Below are 16,695 nucleotides of genomic sequence, written 5' to 3' on the forward strand. Positions count from 1 at the left end.
TTACATCAATGCACCTATGTAGGTATAAATACATTCACTGTGTTAATACTGGCACTAAGAATCAGTACTAAAAAGGGCCAACTACATGTGGTAGAAAATCCCATTCAAATGAGTTTTGATTTTAATTAGCTAATCTTTGCTTTTACTGCATATCTAACAGTCAAGTCTACCACAAAGTCTATTACAGTACCATGAAGAAACAGACCATGAAGAAACTGAACTTTTGTGTTGTGCAATTTTCAGTTGACAGACAGTGGGGGAGCTAGAAGAGCTATTTTCTTTTTGTTTTCTTCTTTGGAGACATTTCATATCATGTTAAAATGAAAGTATTTGCACTGTTATCTGTAGTACCTTTTGGAAAAAGCTTGCAATGTGAGCCACCACAAAAACTCTGAGTCAACACCTTACAAGAGAAGTAACCTTCTGCTGAATCAGGACTGCTGTCCTTACTCTGGCTTTGACAGTTCTGCTGAATACAGTCTAATGCCATAAAAAAGAAACAAAAATAATAAATGTCTATAGCTATTAGGTTAATCACATGAAACACATGGAAATGAGCAGTGGCCCATCACCTACTTTTAAGTAAATATAAGTCTGATGGAACTTACATGTTTTCATGTTAGGATATTCTGCAATTTACAATTTTTTGCATTAATATCTTGATAATCACTTCTAGCATTTTTTATTGTGTCAATTTCATCATCGCCATTTTTGGTGTACAACCTTTATAAGTTCGACAAACATTTGCACATAATCTGTTAACTGTTGTTACTTGTACTTGGCTGACTCCTGCTGTCTGTGCAAAGTTTTGAGTGTGGTTCAATCTGTAATTAATAATTGTGTTCAGGATGATATGCAGACTGGTTTGCCATTCTTGTCATACTGATAAACAAGCATTTTGATGCAGTGAGAATTGGCTGGTGAGATCCAGGGGCTGCTGGTGATGGAGTAGTTGTGGGTGGTATAGAAGGGTGGCGGCTGCTTCTTGCAGTGGAAAAAGGACTTGAGAACTGTCGCAGCCATGGCTCGAAAGCGCTTGCTGATGAAGCAGTACAGGAAGAAGTTTACTCCCGTGTTAAGCAGCGCTAACATGTTGGCCACATCAGTGACCAGGTGGAGTAGACGAGCAGAGTCAGGCCTGGCAGGTTGTGCAGTGTATAGGTGATATAGGACCATGATGGTCCTTGGTGCCCACAGCACGGCAAATACGGATGTGATGACAAGCAGGATGGCAGTAGTCTTGCCAGTGGAGTAGCCTCGGAGACGAAAGCAGCTACGCCTGCACCGGAGCTTACGCACAATCACTGCATTGAGTGAGAAAAAGACAGAGCAGGGAAGCAAGTATACAGTAGCACAGTGTGCCCACACCAGCACGTGTTGCCCTACACTGCTGCTGCTTCCTCCACTTGCCCCTGGAAGCCCATGCCACAGCTCGGGCCACCAGTAATACGGTGTGCTAGATAGCAGGCACCCAGTGTATACAGCCAAGATCACTCTGCGGGTGCGTGCTGGGTAAGAGATGGTGTGGTAGCGCAGAGGGTGACAAACAGCAATGTAACGATCCACAGTCAGTGGCACAGTGATCCAGATGGAGGTGTGCATGGAGGAGAACTCTAGTACCTGCACTGTCTTGTTAAGGGAGAATGGCAAAGGGGTTCCGAGGATGAAATCCTCCAGTAGGAAGTCGACAAAAACAATAAGAAGGAGGACCAGGATGTCAGCCACGGCCAGTGCCAGGAGATAGTTGTAGGATGATTTTTGGCGGCGCAGCACCAGCTGAGACAGGATTACCACAGTTAGGATGTTTGCTGTGGGAAGTGAAAATAAAAGAAAAAAGTGGATAATGAGGTAAAAACATGCAGGGTCATGTGAAAATGGGACAAAATACATTTGCATTTTTAACTCAAATATATCTTCTAATTACATAATCTGTATGAGAAATATACTCTTATGGCCTGACACAAAATGCATTATCAAGATGAATTACATTAAAATGTGCTTTTGTCAGGTGTAATACCCGTCCTCGCCACCAGAGCCTCACCTGAATACTGGCATTCTTCCTTGCTACACCCTGACTCCTCACCTGCAGCTCATTTCACCTGACTAAATAAGGACCTTCAGTACACTAACTCAGTGTGAGGTATTGCCAGTTTACCTGCATACCAAGCCTTGTCTCCTCATTGTTTATGTTTTTGGATTGCCTTGACCCTTTTCTGTACTCTTTGACTCTGCTTTTGGATTTCCCTTTTGTGCTTTTGCTGATTTTGGATTTTTCTAGTGTTTTGACTATTTTTGACTCTGACTCTGGTTTTTGTGTTTTTGAATGAAATGGGATTATGGATTCTAATCAGTGTGGAGAGTCTTCTTCACATATATATTTTTTCATATTTTGATATTTATTCTTTTTACTCTTCACTAGTAAATTCCTTCAGTTTTAGCAAACGCATCTTACATAGTGCATCTTAACAAAATAATCTATTAACTGATATGTTCAAAACTTCACACAGCACACTGCATACTCACAACCATGCCCACATGTGTGCATGCTGGCACATGTACATGTTCTTGTTCTCTCTCTTTCTCTCTCTCTCTCTCTCTCTCTCTCTCTCTCTCTCTCTCTCTCTCTCAATCATATAGAATTTTAAATATTCAGGAATTGCCGACTTAATGAGCAGAATGGAGTTTAACTCCTTTAAATAAATCAAGCACTGTTGCTAATCTTTAATTGCACACAGTCATAAGCATAAGCAATATTTCAATTGAGTAAAAGCCCTCTAACATAAAGGGAAGAAATAATCTGAACCTCAGTCAGAGTGGCCCTGAAAAACACAGCCCAAGAATGAAGCCCCCCCTTTGTCTTCTAAAACATGCATGGCTCAAAAGGCTATATGAACAGGGGACAGAACAATCACAGTGCCCCCTCACTGTGATAAAGTAAGCATGGATAAAAAGGGTCTGACCTTATATAAGCCTGTTGCTGTCAAAGAGGGTGATTTTGCACCCAGCTGTTCTGATTACTAGTAGAAAAATACATACAACTTCTGCTTAAGGCAAAAAGAACTCTGCTGCTTCACAGGGTAATCCATTTAACTAATTTCTACAGAAGATGGCTGGTGAAAAAAAATCAGCATTAGGCAGGAGGCTCCATGGACCATGATGTTTGCAGATGACATTGTAATCTGTGGTGAGAGTAGAGAGCAGGTGGAAGAGAATCTGGAGAGGTGGAGGTTTGCACTGGAGAGGAGAGGAATGAACGTCAGTAGAGATAAGACGGAATACATGTGTGTGAATGAGAGGGAGGCAGGTGGAAAGGTGAAGATGCAAGGAGTAGAGGTCGTAAAGGTGGATGACTTCAAATATCTTGGGTCAACCATCCAGAGCAATGGACAGTGTAGAAAAGAGGTGAAGAAGAGGGTGCAGGCAGGATGGAGTGGGTGGAGACGGGTGTCAGGGCTGATGTGTGACAGAAGGATAGCAGCAAGAGTGAAAGGGAAGGTTTACAAGACAGTAGTGCGTCCTGCTGTGATGTATGGTTTGGAGACTGTGGCTCTGTCTAAAAGACAGGAGGCTGAGCTGGAGGTGGTGGAGATGAAGATGCTGAGATTTTTGTTGGGAGTGACAAGGATGGACAAGATTAGAAATGAGCAGATTAGAAGGACAGTGAAGGTGGAGCAGTTTGGAGATAAAGCCAGGTTGAGATGGTTTGGACATGTTTTGAGGAGGAATAGTGGATATATTGAGCAAATAATGTTGGAGATGGAGCTGCCAGGTAGAAGAAGAAGAGGTAGACCTCAGAGAAGGTTTATGGATGTAGTGAAGGTGGACATGGAGATGGTTGGTGTGAAAGTAGAGGAGGCAATGGATAGGGCAAGATGGAGGCAGATGATCCGCTGTGGCGACCCCTAAAGGGAGCAGCCGAAAGAAGAAGAAGAAAATCTATCAGGGTTGACTTGATGGGTTCTTTCAGATTTGGGCGAGTTGGTTCATTGATTAACTGTGTTAGGGTAAGATTGCCACATATTTCCCTTAAGTGATCGGATGCATTAGAAAGCCAGTTGAGGTTAAAATCAACTAGGACCAGCAATTCAGAAGCAATAATTTTGGATAAAAGATCAGCTAATTCCTCAACTGTAGAGTGTGGGGCAGAGGAAGGCCTCTATATCCCAATTAACACAAAAACGATATCTGAGGACACTGATGAAAAAAATATGTAATGCATTTCTTTCCCTCATCCTCATATGAGAAGACTGAAAAAAATGCAAAGGGATATTTGAAGTTCTATTTTCTGATTTCTCAAAATTTGAGCAGTTAGCAGCAAACAGTTTTGTACAGAGTTTGTTTTTACTGTCTCTTAAAACCAGGTATTGTTACGGGATGGCAGGGAGGCGGACCCAAGTACAGAGCTGAAACCCAGCAAAAAACAAAAAGTAAAGAGATATATGGGGCAACAGAGTGTGTGGTTGACATTGCTACTAATGAGGTGACCCAGAACGAAGTAACGGTCGGCAGCCCGCGGTGTTACCGCTGCACCACTGGAGTGTATAGGCAACCATGGGCAGAGCTCCTCAAGGAAGTGAGGGGGGCAAAAAAGGGCAAACTAAGGCGACGCCAAGCACAGCGTGCTCAAACAAAGGCTGAGTTAGCAAAAGGTGAAAGGAAAGGTAAACAGAAAAATGAGGCGCTTCCTCTGCGAGTGCACATCAGCTTTTGGTGCAACCAGTTTGCTCTTCCAGGAGCAAACACCTTTGCACGACTTGGATTTCTTGGAAATGTCTTTTCTCAGCCCTGTTTTATTTTTTCCTTTGGTGTTGGGGCAATTTTGTCACGTCTCTTTTCTTTTCTTTTCTTTTCTTTTCTTTTCTTTTCTTTTCTTTTCTTTTCAAAGACTATGTACCGTACCGGTCACCCCTCTACAGAGGTGTGACAAACATTGGCGTTTGCCAACACCTTGAATAGGGAAGCTCCCAGGTGTGTCGGGGTAGCCCAATTAGCCCCCATTACCCTCTGCTAGCAGCATGTGGTGGAGGCTGGGCGCCTTGCTGCCGACGCCCTCTGCTGTCAGCAGGCAGCGCAGGCTGAACCCTTACGGGTATTAGCGGTAGTGATTTCCTCATAGCAACTAGATGGAGGTACAGGTCTTTCTTATGCCTCATCAACACAACACACATAATAGGTGTCCCTAAGTGCAGTTTGTGTGATTAGCCACAGCTTTAGGAAAGGTTAATTTGTCACAGAATGGAAAATATCTTAGTTCACATTATTTTGTTTAGTCACTGACCATTGTCTTTCTTACCATAATAGGCAGTTAGGTAGCATTTAGCCCCTTCAAATCTTGCCTTTTTCTCCTGATGTGCAATTTGCACCTTCGGCTGCAAGGCTCTGGGGCTCTTCAAAGTAAATTCAAATCATCACTAATGCTATTGGCTTACTCTATACATTTTACAAAGTTACTCAAAGAAACCATGTCAAACCCACTAAATGAGAATGGCCCTTCTACTGTGTTGGTTCAAAGAGAGAAATTAAAAAAAAAATCTCTAAAGAATAAAGATTCTGTAACGTATTTGTGTTTGCTTTAAAAGTCACTACTAACTCTGTAATAACACCTATGAATCCTTACCAAATGTTTCAGTGGCAACTGACAAATTTTGCTAATTTTGAGCATGACTTAAAAATTCCAGCCAGTACAGACTAGCAAACAGTATTCCGCAGTCCACACATAAAATCACAATATTTTTCTTTAAAACACAAAATTGGTACATAATTACTTAATTGCAGAAAATGTCTTCTTGATAGTAACAATTTTAAGGTTACACATTGATTTTCAGACACATTTACATGCAGTTTTAGACAAATTGGATCTTGCTCACCCTGCTCACCCAGAGAAACAGGGATGCAGTCTCACATCCTGTTTGAAAATGCTGGGGTTACGGCTAAAATTAGCTCTGCTTTTGGTTTATTTTTTATTTCAAAATTAATCTCATGTTAAATCTACATCTTTCAACTGTTCTTTAAAAAGACCTATTTCAAAACCACATTGAAATAAAAAGTGCAAAACATTATTTTGTTATGTTGAAATTTAGGGGTTAGGTTTTGGGACAGCAACCTTTGGGATTAAAGGTTTAAATAGGTCATAACATTATCCTTATAAATATCTAAGATCTGAATATTAATTGCTTTTTAAAATATTTTTTACTGTGGGGCTACAGTTTGAACTAAATTGGAACAATAAGTAGAAAATAGGACTGATAGTCTAAGAACCTTGCCAGTAGCTTCTTTGGGAAGGCACTGCTGTTGCCACTCAATTTTCTAGAAGGGCTGATGTTTTTTCAGACCCCACCACTCTAAGACATGCCACATCCCAGGCATATTTAGAAAGCACTGGTTTAATGCGATGTTAAACTAAAGCAAATTTGGTGTCTATCAGTAGCTATTTCATATGACTTAAAAAATGTTATGCACTTTACCTTTAAATATTGAAACTATTCTTTTTTTAGCAAGTGCGATACAGGATGCCCAACTAGAGTGCAGTTCACATGAATTACTAACAATAAGTGATTAAAAGAATTATAAAAAAATGCTTGGTTTATGCATGGCAGGTTTATCCAATCTACAAACCAAACCACAAAGGGCTAAAGACTGAAACTGATTGATTAAACAGGTGGAATCAGATGTGTCCTTGTTTGGAATGAAAGCCTGCACCTACACTGGCCTTTGTGGATAAGATTGGACAATCCTGATGTATGGTGGGCACCCATTGTTTGCAATTGGATGCCCATGGAACTTTGAGCAAGCTGTGATAGATTTGTCCAAGCCAACTTATTCAAAATCTCAGGGAACATTTGTGAATTTACAGTCAGACGTGAGATAGACGTCACCGCAGCTGAAGTAGTCATGCAACAAAAGCTAATATTACATGCCTCTGTCTTCAAGTCCAGTGACGTTATTACATTGCAATACAGCCATTATGCTTTGTTTTGGAGTAAGAGTTCTTCATTTTAATTTTATTTTATTTATTTATTTATTTTTAATGAAAGCCTTATAATTGACAGATGGCTATGTTGAATTCTAACACTATTTTATCTGACATACTGAGTCACTCACTGTAAATGTCTCTTTCTACTTCTCTCTTTCTCGCCTTCTCTCTCCCTTTCACACACACACACACACACACACACACACACACACACACACACACACACACACACACACACACACGCACACATAACGCACGCAGCTCATATGAACGGTGAGCCTTGGTGGAGGACACCAGATCGATGACCTAAAAGGAAAATCAATTGGCCCATGTCTTCATTAAGTAGCGTGTGACACTTGGCAGTGCTGGTCTGAAGAAAGGGGCATTAATGTGGATCTGTGGCCTTCTATCGGAGGCAGTTGCAGATAACTCATAATAACACTCCCATCTAACCTTTATTTCACCACATAAGTATGCATCACTTAAAATGGAAAACAACATTTTTGGAACAGTATGTATTCAATATACATATTACATGAAATGTAATCACAGCCAAATCATTAGTCAGAAGGATAGTTCTCACTCCTTTTACTTCTCACAAAACTACCACTAATATGAGAAGAGGAACCTTATTTTATTATTAGAAGTAGACTGTTTAGGTTACCCAAGCAGGGCATTTATCTAACTTGCCTTCTACAAACAACTAGGTCTTTATGCAGTCATCCTCTTACTTTATCCAACATGACATGTCTGTCTTAATATGCAAGCCTGTTAAGAGCAAATGTGTGACTAATTAAAAAAATGGCAATTCATATTATGTTGACTACTCCTGCCTGATATTGATAACTTCCTGCCCTGAATTCCTCTTATTCTCTCCTACCCTGTTTCTGTCTCTTTACTTCACTATTAAGTTAAACTTAGTTGGTTAGTCTGATTCAACAGCAGGTTAAGACACTACTTCAATTTTCTCAATATCAGAAAAACAGAAATCTTGATGGCGGAGAGTAATTAAGTAAATGGTCATCTAAGTGGATTCAGACAGACGAGTTTCAGACTGTTATGTGTAGTGTGGGTCTTGTATGCCACAGGTTAAGTTGAACAGTGATTTTATCCACAAAAGAGGCTGAGAACTATTTGTCAGCACAGCCTCAAATGTAGTTCTAGTCAGGGTCATGTGGTCATACATGATTAAGATATGAGAATCTAATAGAATCCAATCCAATAGATATAAGAATCCAATAGAAATTACATCAGAATTATTATACGTATTTCTCAGTCCTATTACCAATGATATTTCAATGCACTGACAATCTGCTACCCTTCTTCTCTGGCAGACACTTGTTACAAGGTCATCATAATAAATCTACAACAGTTTTTGCTGGCTTGTGAATTACAGCAAATGTGCACACACACACACACACACACACACACACACACACACACACACACACACACACACACACACACACACACACACACACACACACACACACTCACAAACCACAAATCTTTATTTACAGAAGCAATCATGCACAATAATGCAAAAGGTTCCTATAGGGATTCTTACCAGGCAGGCCAAGGCAGAGCAAGATGCTGTAGTAGATGACTGGAAGAGGTCCAAGAGGGCAGCCCTGGTGGCTGTTTGGCTGCGGCTGATCCGGGCTCCAGGCACTGGTATTAAGAGAAAGCACCGTGAAGATGTGGCTGTGCTCCATGGCCTCAGCACCTTCCTTCAGAGCTCTCAGCAGCCACACGGAGATGCAGTGCACACCGCAACCAGGATGCAGGACACAAGGAGGAAGGGTTCTGCCCTTGGGTGGCAGTCGACATGAGTGTACGTGAGGAAAGACAAAAACGAGGGACAAACTGTGTGTGTGTGTGTTTTTGTGAGAGAGGGAGAGACTGAGACACAGGCACAGATGATGGTGGTGATATGTTAGTGTGTGGCAGGGAGGGAGAGGGAGAGAGAGAGAGAGAGGCGGAGAGGGAAATGGGGAGAGAGGGAGAGAGAATGTGTACCTCAAGTGAGGTTGAGAGGGTATGTGAGAAAAAATCAAATGTAAAGGGGGAAAAACAATTGGAATGGATGTATATTAACAAGAAAAAGCAGGGGTGTTTCTGCAATGTGAAGTGAAACAGACAGCTATCTATCATCATTTCATAAATGATGATAAATGTTAGCACTCAGTAAAATCAACAAATTATTAAGGCTACTATAACTATCAAGCTATCAAATGGGCTAGTTTATTGATGGGAAACCCAAGACATAGTAATTATCTCTCAATATTAAAATAACATCATATTCTTTGACAGTTCTCTGAGGGCTTGGATGTGGTCACATGTCTGTTGGCACTATGTTTTAGTTGAAAGAGAAGTCAAATAAATATTATAGAGTGTATATTAGACAGTTAAATCTGTCATTAGGTTTTGACATTTATCTGTACATCTTGTTTCCCATCAAGACACAGCTTAATCACCACCAAACTAGCAGTGGTATACACCAAAAATACTGAAATTATGAAACAAATTTAACCTGTCCCAGTAATTCTTAAGGAAGCTATAGATGGTAGGATGGGCAAAAGACACTGACAGACACTACACAACTAAGAGGTATTGCCCTCTATGTGAGCATCACACTGCATTATGAATTTACAATCTTTGCATATGACATATGTACTAGTGAAAAAGCGATGTATGTCATTATTTAGATTTTTAACTACAGCATTTCCTACTAGTGAGTAAATGGGCATACGGTTAAAGAGTAAATACATATACGTTTTGAGAAAATATAACTCAGTGACTTGCATAGATTACTGAAATTGGGTGAGAGTGACAGATCTTTTCTCATATTCTCACAGTGTCCTGAGGCTATGGAGAACTCAAACACACACCCAATCTGATCCCAGAGACACCTCATTTGAGCTGAGTATTTTTAGAGTATACTATGTAGTTTGATCAGTATACTATCATTGCATATTTGAAAATGCAAGTTGTTCATAAAGCACATAAGTAGCATTTTCTGGAAAAGTCTTCACCTTAGAAGTAGCTTTCATTGATCTCATTGGCGTTATGCTAATGGTAACTTCCACTTCAACCTCTATGGGTTTGGAAAAATGATCGGTTCTTAGATGCATTGAAAATGCAGGATCTCACTAATGCACTCATGTTTGCAGTCACAAATTGGTCATAAATTTCATGCAAAGGCCTAAAACCACAATAAACATGACCATATATAGGAACATAGCTTTGTTTAACAACCTGTTTAGAAGATGTCCTTGGTTATTAGGTTAATTCGGTAACATTCAGAGTGGGGCTTTAAGTATAAATGTTTACCTTAAGATTAACTGTACAGCTGCAGCATGCAAAGTAAAAAGAATATCCTGGGGGTTTCTTAGAGTACAATATACCATCTCAGCATTCTCTTTTCAGTTTAAGTGTGCTGATGGTTTAAATGAGTCATGAGTTTAAATGAGTAAATGAGATGGTTTAAATTTTGAAAATACAATGCTTCATGGCTTCTCACAGACATTTACAGATGTATTCCATGGCAACTCTCCTAGAATGATGAATAAAACCTTATTTTTGATTGGCTATGGCTTCAAAACCCATTCATTTACAAGATCACATATTGCAGTCTGAAGTGTCTCCAGCAGCAGGCACTAAAAGCACACAGGTCAATTCACAAGTCTTTTGTTTTGTTGAAAGGCATATCACATGAGGCACAAAAATGCTTGTATTGAAATTGACAGCAGGGTAACTAAATCAGACAGACATTCAGCTGTATATATCACTAGTTACAACTGCAAATTGTATTTTCAGTCAGTGTGTCTTAACCCCTGAAGTAGTTTCACTTACATTGCTTAAATACATCTTTTTATTTTTTTTGTGTGTGTGTGTTTCAAGCACATGTGATTCTTGAGGAAAATCTAAGAATCAGAGAATAGCCAAGTTTGATGTTAAAATTTTCACTAGGCACATTTGCACAAGCGAAAATCTTAAAATGTTGAAAATATAAAATACACCCAATGTGTGTCAATATACAAGACTCTACATGCATGTGCAATGTGCACATGTGGCAAAATGGTAATGAGGGGAGGGTGGTATAAACAGTTGAGAGAAACTGTGGGATCGTGTTCTTTGCCTGCTCAATCTATCAACCAACAGCAGAGTGACAGGCTATATTAATAATGCAATGCAGGCATTAATGGCAGCTTGTTTATTTAATGACCCTGGTAAATCAGCTATTTGATTTGTAGAGAGAAAGAGGTGAAAGAGTTCACATGTGCCTGTCTCCTCCCTCTGCTGTCTCTAATGTCTTCTTAAAGACATTAGACAGACAGGCATGAGATGAAATATTAAATCTTACCCATTGAATGAAACAAGACTGGAGGGCATGGAGTGGAATAGAGAGGAGACATAACCAGCTCAGAATTCACAGTCTTTATGATAAAAGGTTTCTCACCTTCTCATCTATGTTATATCCCAGAAGTGTCTGTGCTATTAGTAAGGTTCTAAATAAACAAGTCAAGACTTGTTACATTTCATTTCACTTATCATTGGACAAAAGAGACATGTTAAAACATGTCTAAATCACTGTGTGACAGAGTCAAATTATGTATGTGCATGCTCTGTATGTCCATCACATGCCTTCATTACACATGTTATATCTTGGGCGAAACACCTAAACGACCAAGTGCAGTAACTAGACAAATGAAACTGGGTTCATGAGTTTATTGCGTTCCACATTATTTTGTTGCTTACTGGAGGAGTGCATTTATTTATCATACAGTACAGCACAGCACACAATAAAGCCATACACCAGGGGTCTTAAACAACTGGCCCTTTGGCTACATCCAGCCTAACATGACCTACCACACTTACAATTTATCCTCAGATCCAGAGGTCCAATAACAATTTTAACAAGCTTGTTTAATGAAGCAGTAAAATATTTATTAAACAATAAGCACTTCTAGTATAATACTTTTTTGGTGCTTTGGAAATTTTAGAACCATTTTCAAAAAAGTTTCTCCATTATTTTGAATAATCATTTCACCATGCAAAGAAACATTTAAGCATGGAATGGCTCTTTATAGAACTCATGGTACTAAGTATAACTATTCCCTTAACTAAAGAACTATCGAAGAACCACCTTTTCCGAAAGTGTATGATGAGCTTGATCAGAGTAAAAAAGTTTTTTGTATAACTGGTGCATAACACCAGCTAACTAACTAAAAATTTGTTCTAGCTATCATCAATTAACTTCTGTCTTAACTAACTGGATTTCATGCCATATTTTGTTGTTGAAAAACAGAAGCCTTCTAACAGGCTGCAATGTTTTATGAATGGACAGCCTTCTCCTGAATAAATCCTGTCTCTGGACTTATCTGTCAGGAGGAGTAATGGATTAAATCCACAATGCGAGCACAAAATACTGGTGAGCTTCAGAATGAAATGGACAATGATGACACCCTGAGATAGTGTATGTCCCTATCTATAGCAAACAGTCAGTTCTAATAAAAGGTGAAACAATTTTTGCAGGATTTATCTGGCTAATAGCTTTGATATTAAGTACTCTAGTCGGTTATGCAGAGACTCATTTGTGTATTGAATAGTATTTGTTTACTGAACCATTTATCACAAATCTTCAAGGACTGAAGTTGGCCATGCAAAAGCACTCAAAAATCAGATTTGTGTGGTTTACAAATGACACTTTGACCCAGTGACCCACATTGTTCCAGCCAGTGTTGTACATTGGTACATTTTCAAGTCAAAATCAATATTTATCAGTAGATCTGATTAAAAATAAAATGCTGATGGCATAAGGTCTCGGCCCCTGTGGACTTAGCTGTAATAACAGCTTCATTTTTACCACATTTGCACACTGCTTGAGAAAGATTTTTTGTCCATTTCTCTTAGCAGATTTCTTCTGCAAACTGAAGTAGGTTGTCTTGCAGTTTCTTCCTGTATTTTGCATCCATCCTTCAATTTTATGAGATGCTCAGTCCCTGCTGAGGAAAAGCATTCTCACAACAAATTGCTGCTACTCCCATACTTTACGTTGGGATAATATTTCTTGAGGAATGGAGAGTATCAGGTCTGTGGTACACACAGCATTTTGAATTCTGGCCCAAAAGCTCAATTTCCATCTGATCTGATCACAAAACCTTATTCCACATTTTGGAATTTCCACATTTTTGTGCTTTAATGTGTTTTTATTCAGTAAGGGGGGGTCTTTTACCCAGACATAATGAGCTTCTTTAATGATTCACAGCCAGCTGTAAGCCAGTCAAATTTGTCACAGACTATTTTCTTACAAAAAAAAACAAAATCACTTTCACTTAATTAATTTTCAGAGCCAGTATTTTAATAGAAATAAATAATAATAAATAATAAATAATAAAATTTGACAACACAAATTATTAAGTGTCATTAGTAATACAGATGAATCTGATTACTTTTAAGGAGGTTGAATACTTTTGAAAGGTACTTTTGAGTGTTGTTGCTATAGGTTGTGATGATGGAAATTGACTGGGCAACAGCCCTGGTTGTGAGACATGCCCAGTAAAAGTGAAATGTAATATTTTAAATTGTTATTTAAACATGCATTAGTAATATCTTATTAATTATTGAAAACAAAATTAATTAATTCATAATTTAAATATTTATTACTCCATATCATGCCATAATTAATTCTGTCAACATTATTCAACAAAGTAAGAGGGCAGGCCCAACTCCAGTTTACTCAACTTTATTGCTCTGGCATCTAGTTTCATTTTTTGTTCTAGTTTAATTTTTTGTTTGCACACTATGTCTAGTTAAAAAAAAAAATTTGTGCACACTGTCTGCACATTCGCACTTTGTACTTTTTGTTCCTTGTTGCACTGTGTTGTTCCTGGAGGAACGTAATTTCACTCCACTGTGTACTTGTACATAGATGGAATGACAATAAAAGCCTCTTGACTTGACTTGTTATTGTTTTCCAAAACAACGGTAGCTCCATTCATGGATGTGTAAGATATTACTAGCAGACACAACTGAATTGACGATGCAAACCCACACTCTATCAGGAGTGAAATACTAAACTTTATACAGGTGTTAGTGATTATTGCATGCTTTAACCAAGATATATATATATCAATAATTAATGCATTGATAATGCATGTTAAAAATCAATTAAATAAATTGCATGAAATTATTTAAGGTTTTATTTCACAATTAACACAATTAATATAAAAACATTAACTAGTTAATTCTCGCCCTGCGATGGACTGGCGACCTGTCCAGGGTGTATCCTGCCTTCCGCCCGAAGACTGCTGGGATAGGCTCCAGCACCCCCCCGCGACCCTGACGGAGAAGCGGCTTGGAAAATGGATGGATGGATGGATGGATAGTTCATTCTCATTTTAGTATTTTTCTCTTTCTTTCTTTCTTTCTTTCTTTCTTTCTTTCTTTCTTTCTTTCTTTCTTTCTTTCTTTCTGTATTTATTTATATAACAATGTCCCCAAAAATCCCTTCATACAGAGCCAGACTGAATGTTACATGAATTTACATACAGAATAGGCTTTTGCTGAAAATTGGGTCATTCATTATGATTATCAAGTAATGGCATTGAGTATTATTTTAGCATAGTCCCTCAGTTTGTCAATTTGTACATATGTTTCAAATACCGTAACAATTTGAGAATCTTTCATAGATATAGCCCAGTACATTGGAATAAGTCAGTCCAGACCGATTGATTTATACCTTGCAGCCATACTGTGCTGAAATGCAAATTTTTAAAAACAATTATTGACATTAAGTGGTTGTTGTAAGCCCATGTTGTAGAGGATGCACTAAATCCAGAGAGTAGTATCAGAAAAACACTTTGCAATCTTTTTCAATCAATTTGCTGGAAAACAAAATAACTTATTTTAAAAGACTCGTATTTGCAAAATTGTATAAATATAAAACATTCAGAAATGTTTTTATTAAAAAATCATACATTGTGATTTCCGGATTTTTTTTTTAGATTTTGTCTCTCACAGTGGACGTGCACCTAAGATGAAAATTTCAGACCCCTCTATTATTTCTAAGTGGGAGAACTTGCAAAGTCGCAGGGTTTTCAAATACTTATTTTCCTCACTGTACATAGCAAAGCATATGACTGTCTCAGTGTGTGACGTTGGCAATTTGCAGTTACTGCTGAAGCTCCCTCTAGTGATTAGTGAAAACATTGCCATGACTGATACTGTGTGAAATTGCTAGATTTCCTGTGCAATTTTGGAAAATACAAAATGTTTTAGGTCTTAATGAGATGTGCACCACATGACCTGCCTACGTGCATGCACTCTGCATGTGTACGTATAGAGCCCCTTTCATCTAGACCCAGGTGTCAGCCCTGTGGTTTTACCCACTCTGAAGAATCCCACTATCTTCATGACTGTCTCAGAAAGTTTGAAGAAACTTTGGGCAGCATTGTGATAACAAAGTAACTAAGCCAACTGATGTGTCTGCAGTCAAGCACAGCACTATGGACATCATTGGGAATGATGAACTACTTATGATAAATATAATACAACGATATACTACTTATAGTTTATAGCTGGTCTGCACAAATATCAGTGGATTTATGGTTGCAGGATGTTCATAAAATTAGACCACAAATAACTGAAGTCCATGATGAAAAAACAACTAGCCGCAGCACTGATCAAGTTCATTACTACATTACTAATATAGAAACATTAATATATTACTGTATTAATGTGAATTAACACATTAATACTAGTATAAAAACCTCCTAATAAATATGACACAAATAAATATGCCACTACATCACTACATATTGAATAGTTCCTTAACAAGCAATGTATGTGTGCATGTATCAAAAAGTGTATACATAGTATACATTCTAATGTTAATGAATCTTGTTAACCATGGGTAAGGCAAAAAGGTACTTTAGCTGAAATTAACATTTAACTGGAAGCTTAGTTGTGTTCTAAATAGTCTACTACATACTGCTCATACTAATTATACCCCAAAGTAACAGCATACAGTATGTGACCAACATGAATTTGAGTGACATCCAACATGAATTTGAGTGACATGTTTTATCGGGTTGAGGTCAGTGCAGTGCAGGCCAGTTAAGTTCTTCCACATTAAACTCACTCATCCATGTCTTTATGGACCCTGCTTAATTCCTTTTACTGGAACTAAGGGGCTGAGCCCAATTCTTGAAAAACAACACCACAACATAATCCTCCCTCCACCAAACTTTATACTTGGCATAATGCAGTCAGACAATTACCATTCTCCTGGTCTGTCCTGATTGCCGGAGAACCGTGATTCATCACTCCAGAGAACACGTTCCCAATCACTTCCACTTTGTTATAATACCACGGACAGTTGACTGTGGAATATTTAGTAGCGAGGAAATGTCATGGACTTGTTGCACAGGTGGCATCCTATCACATTACCATGCTGGAACTCACTGAGCTTCTGAGAGCGACCCATTCTTTCACTAATGTTTGTAGAAGCAGTCTGCATGCTTGGTTTTATACACCTGTGGCCATTGAAGTGATTGGAATGATTTGGATGGGAGAGTGAATACTTTTGGAAATACAGTCTATCTATCTATCTATCTATCTATCTATCTATCTATCTATCTATCTATCTATCTATCTATCTATCTATCTATCTATCTATCTATCTATCTATCTCATTCTCTCTCTCTCTCTCTCTCTCT

The 16,695-nt window shown here is 38.5% G+C and overlaps 1 protein-coding gene across 1 annotated transcript in view; it reads right to left on the reverse strand.

The window, feature by feature from the left end:
* Positions 1 to 8,874, reverse strand: part of gpr139 (G protein-coupled receptor 139) — a 10,037-nt gene extending 1,163 nt beyond the window's left edge. Inside the window, exons 1-2 of the mRNA XM_017717041.2 lie at positions 8,541 to 8,874; positions 1 to 1,808 (exon numbers count right to left, since the gene is read on the reverse strand). The exon at positions 1 to 1,808 is cut by the window's left edge and continues 1,163 nt beyond it. Coding sequence (XP_017572530.1) covers positions 844 to 1,808; positions 8,541 to 8,688 — 1,113 coding nt within the window. The 5' untranslated portion in view covers positions 8,689 to 8,874 and the 3' untranslated portion in view covers positions 1 to 843. The remainder of the gene's footprint in view (positions 1,809 to 8,540) is intronic.
* Between the last annotated feature and the right edge of the window lie 7,821 nt (positions 8,875 to 16,695).

This window comes from Pygocentrus nattereri, chromosome 14 (assembly GCF_015220715.1).
Source record: "Pygocentrus nattereri isolate fPygNat1 chromosome 14, fPygNat1.pri, whole genome shotgun sequence".
Lineage (NCBI taxonomy): Eukaryota > Metazoa > Chordata > Actinopteri > Characiformes > Serrasalmidae > Pygocentrus > Pygocentrus nattereri.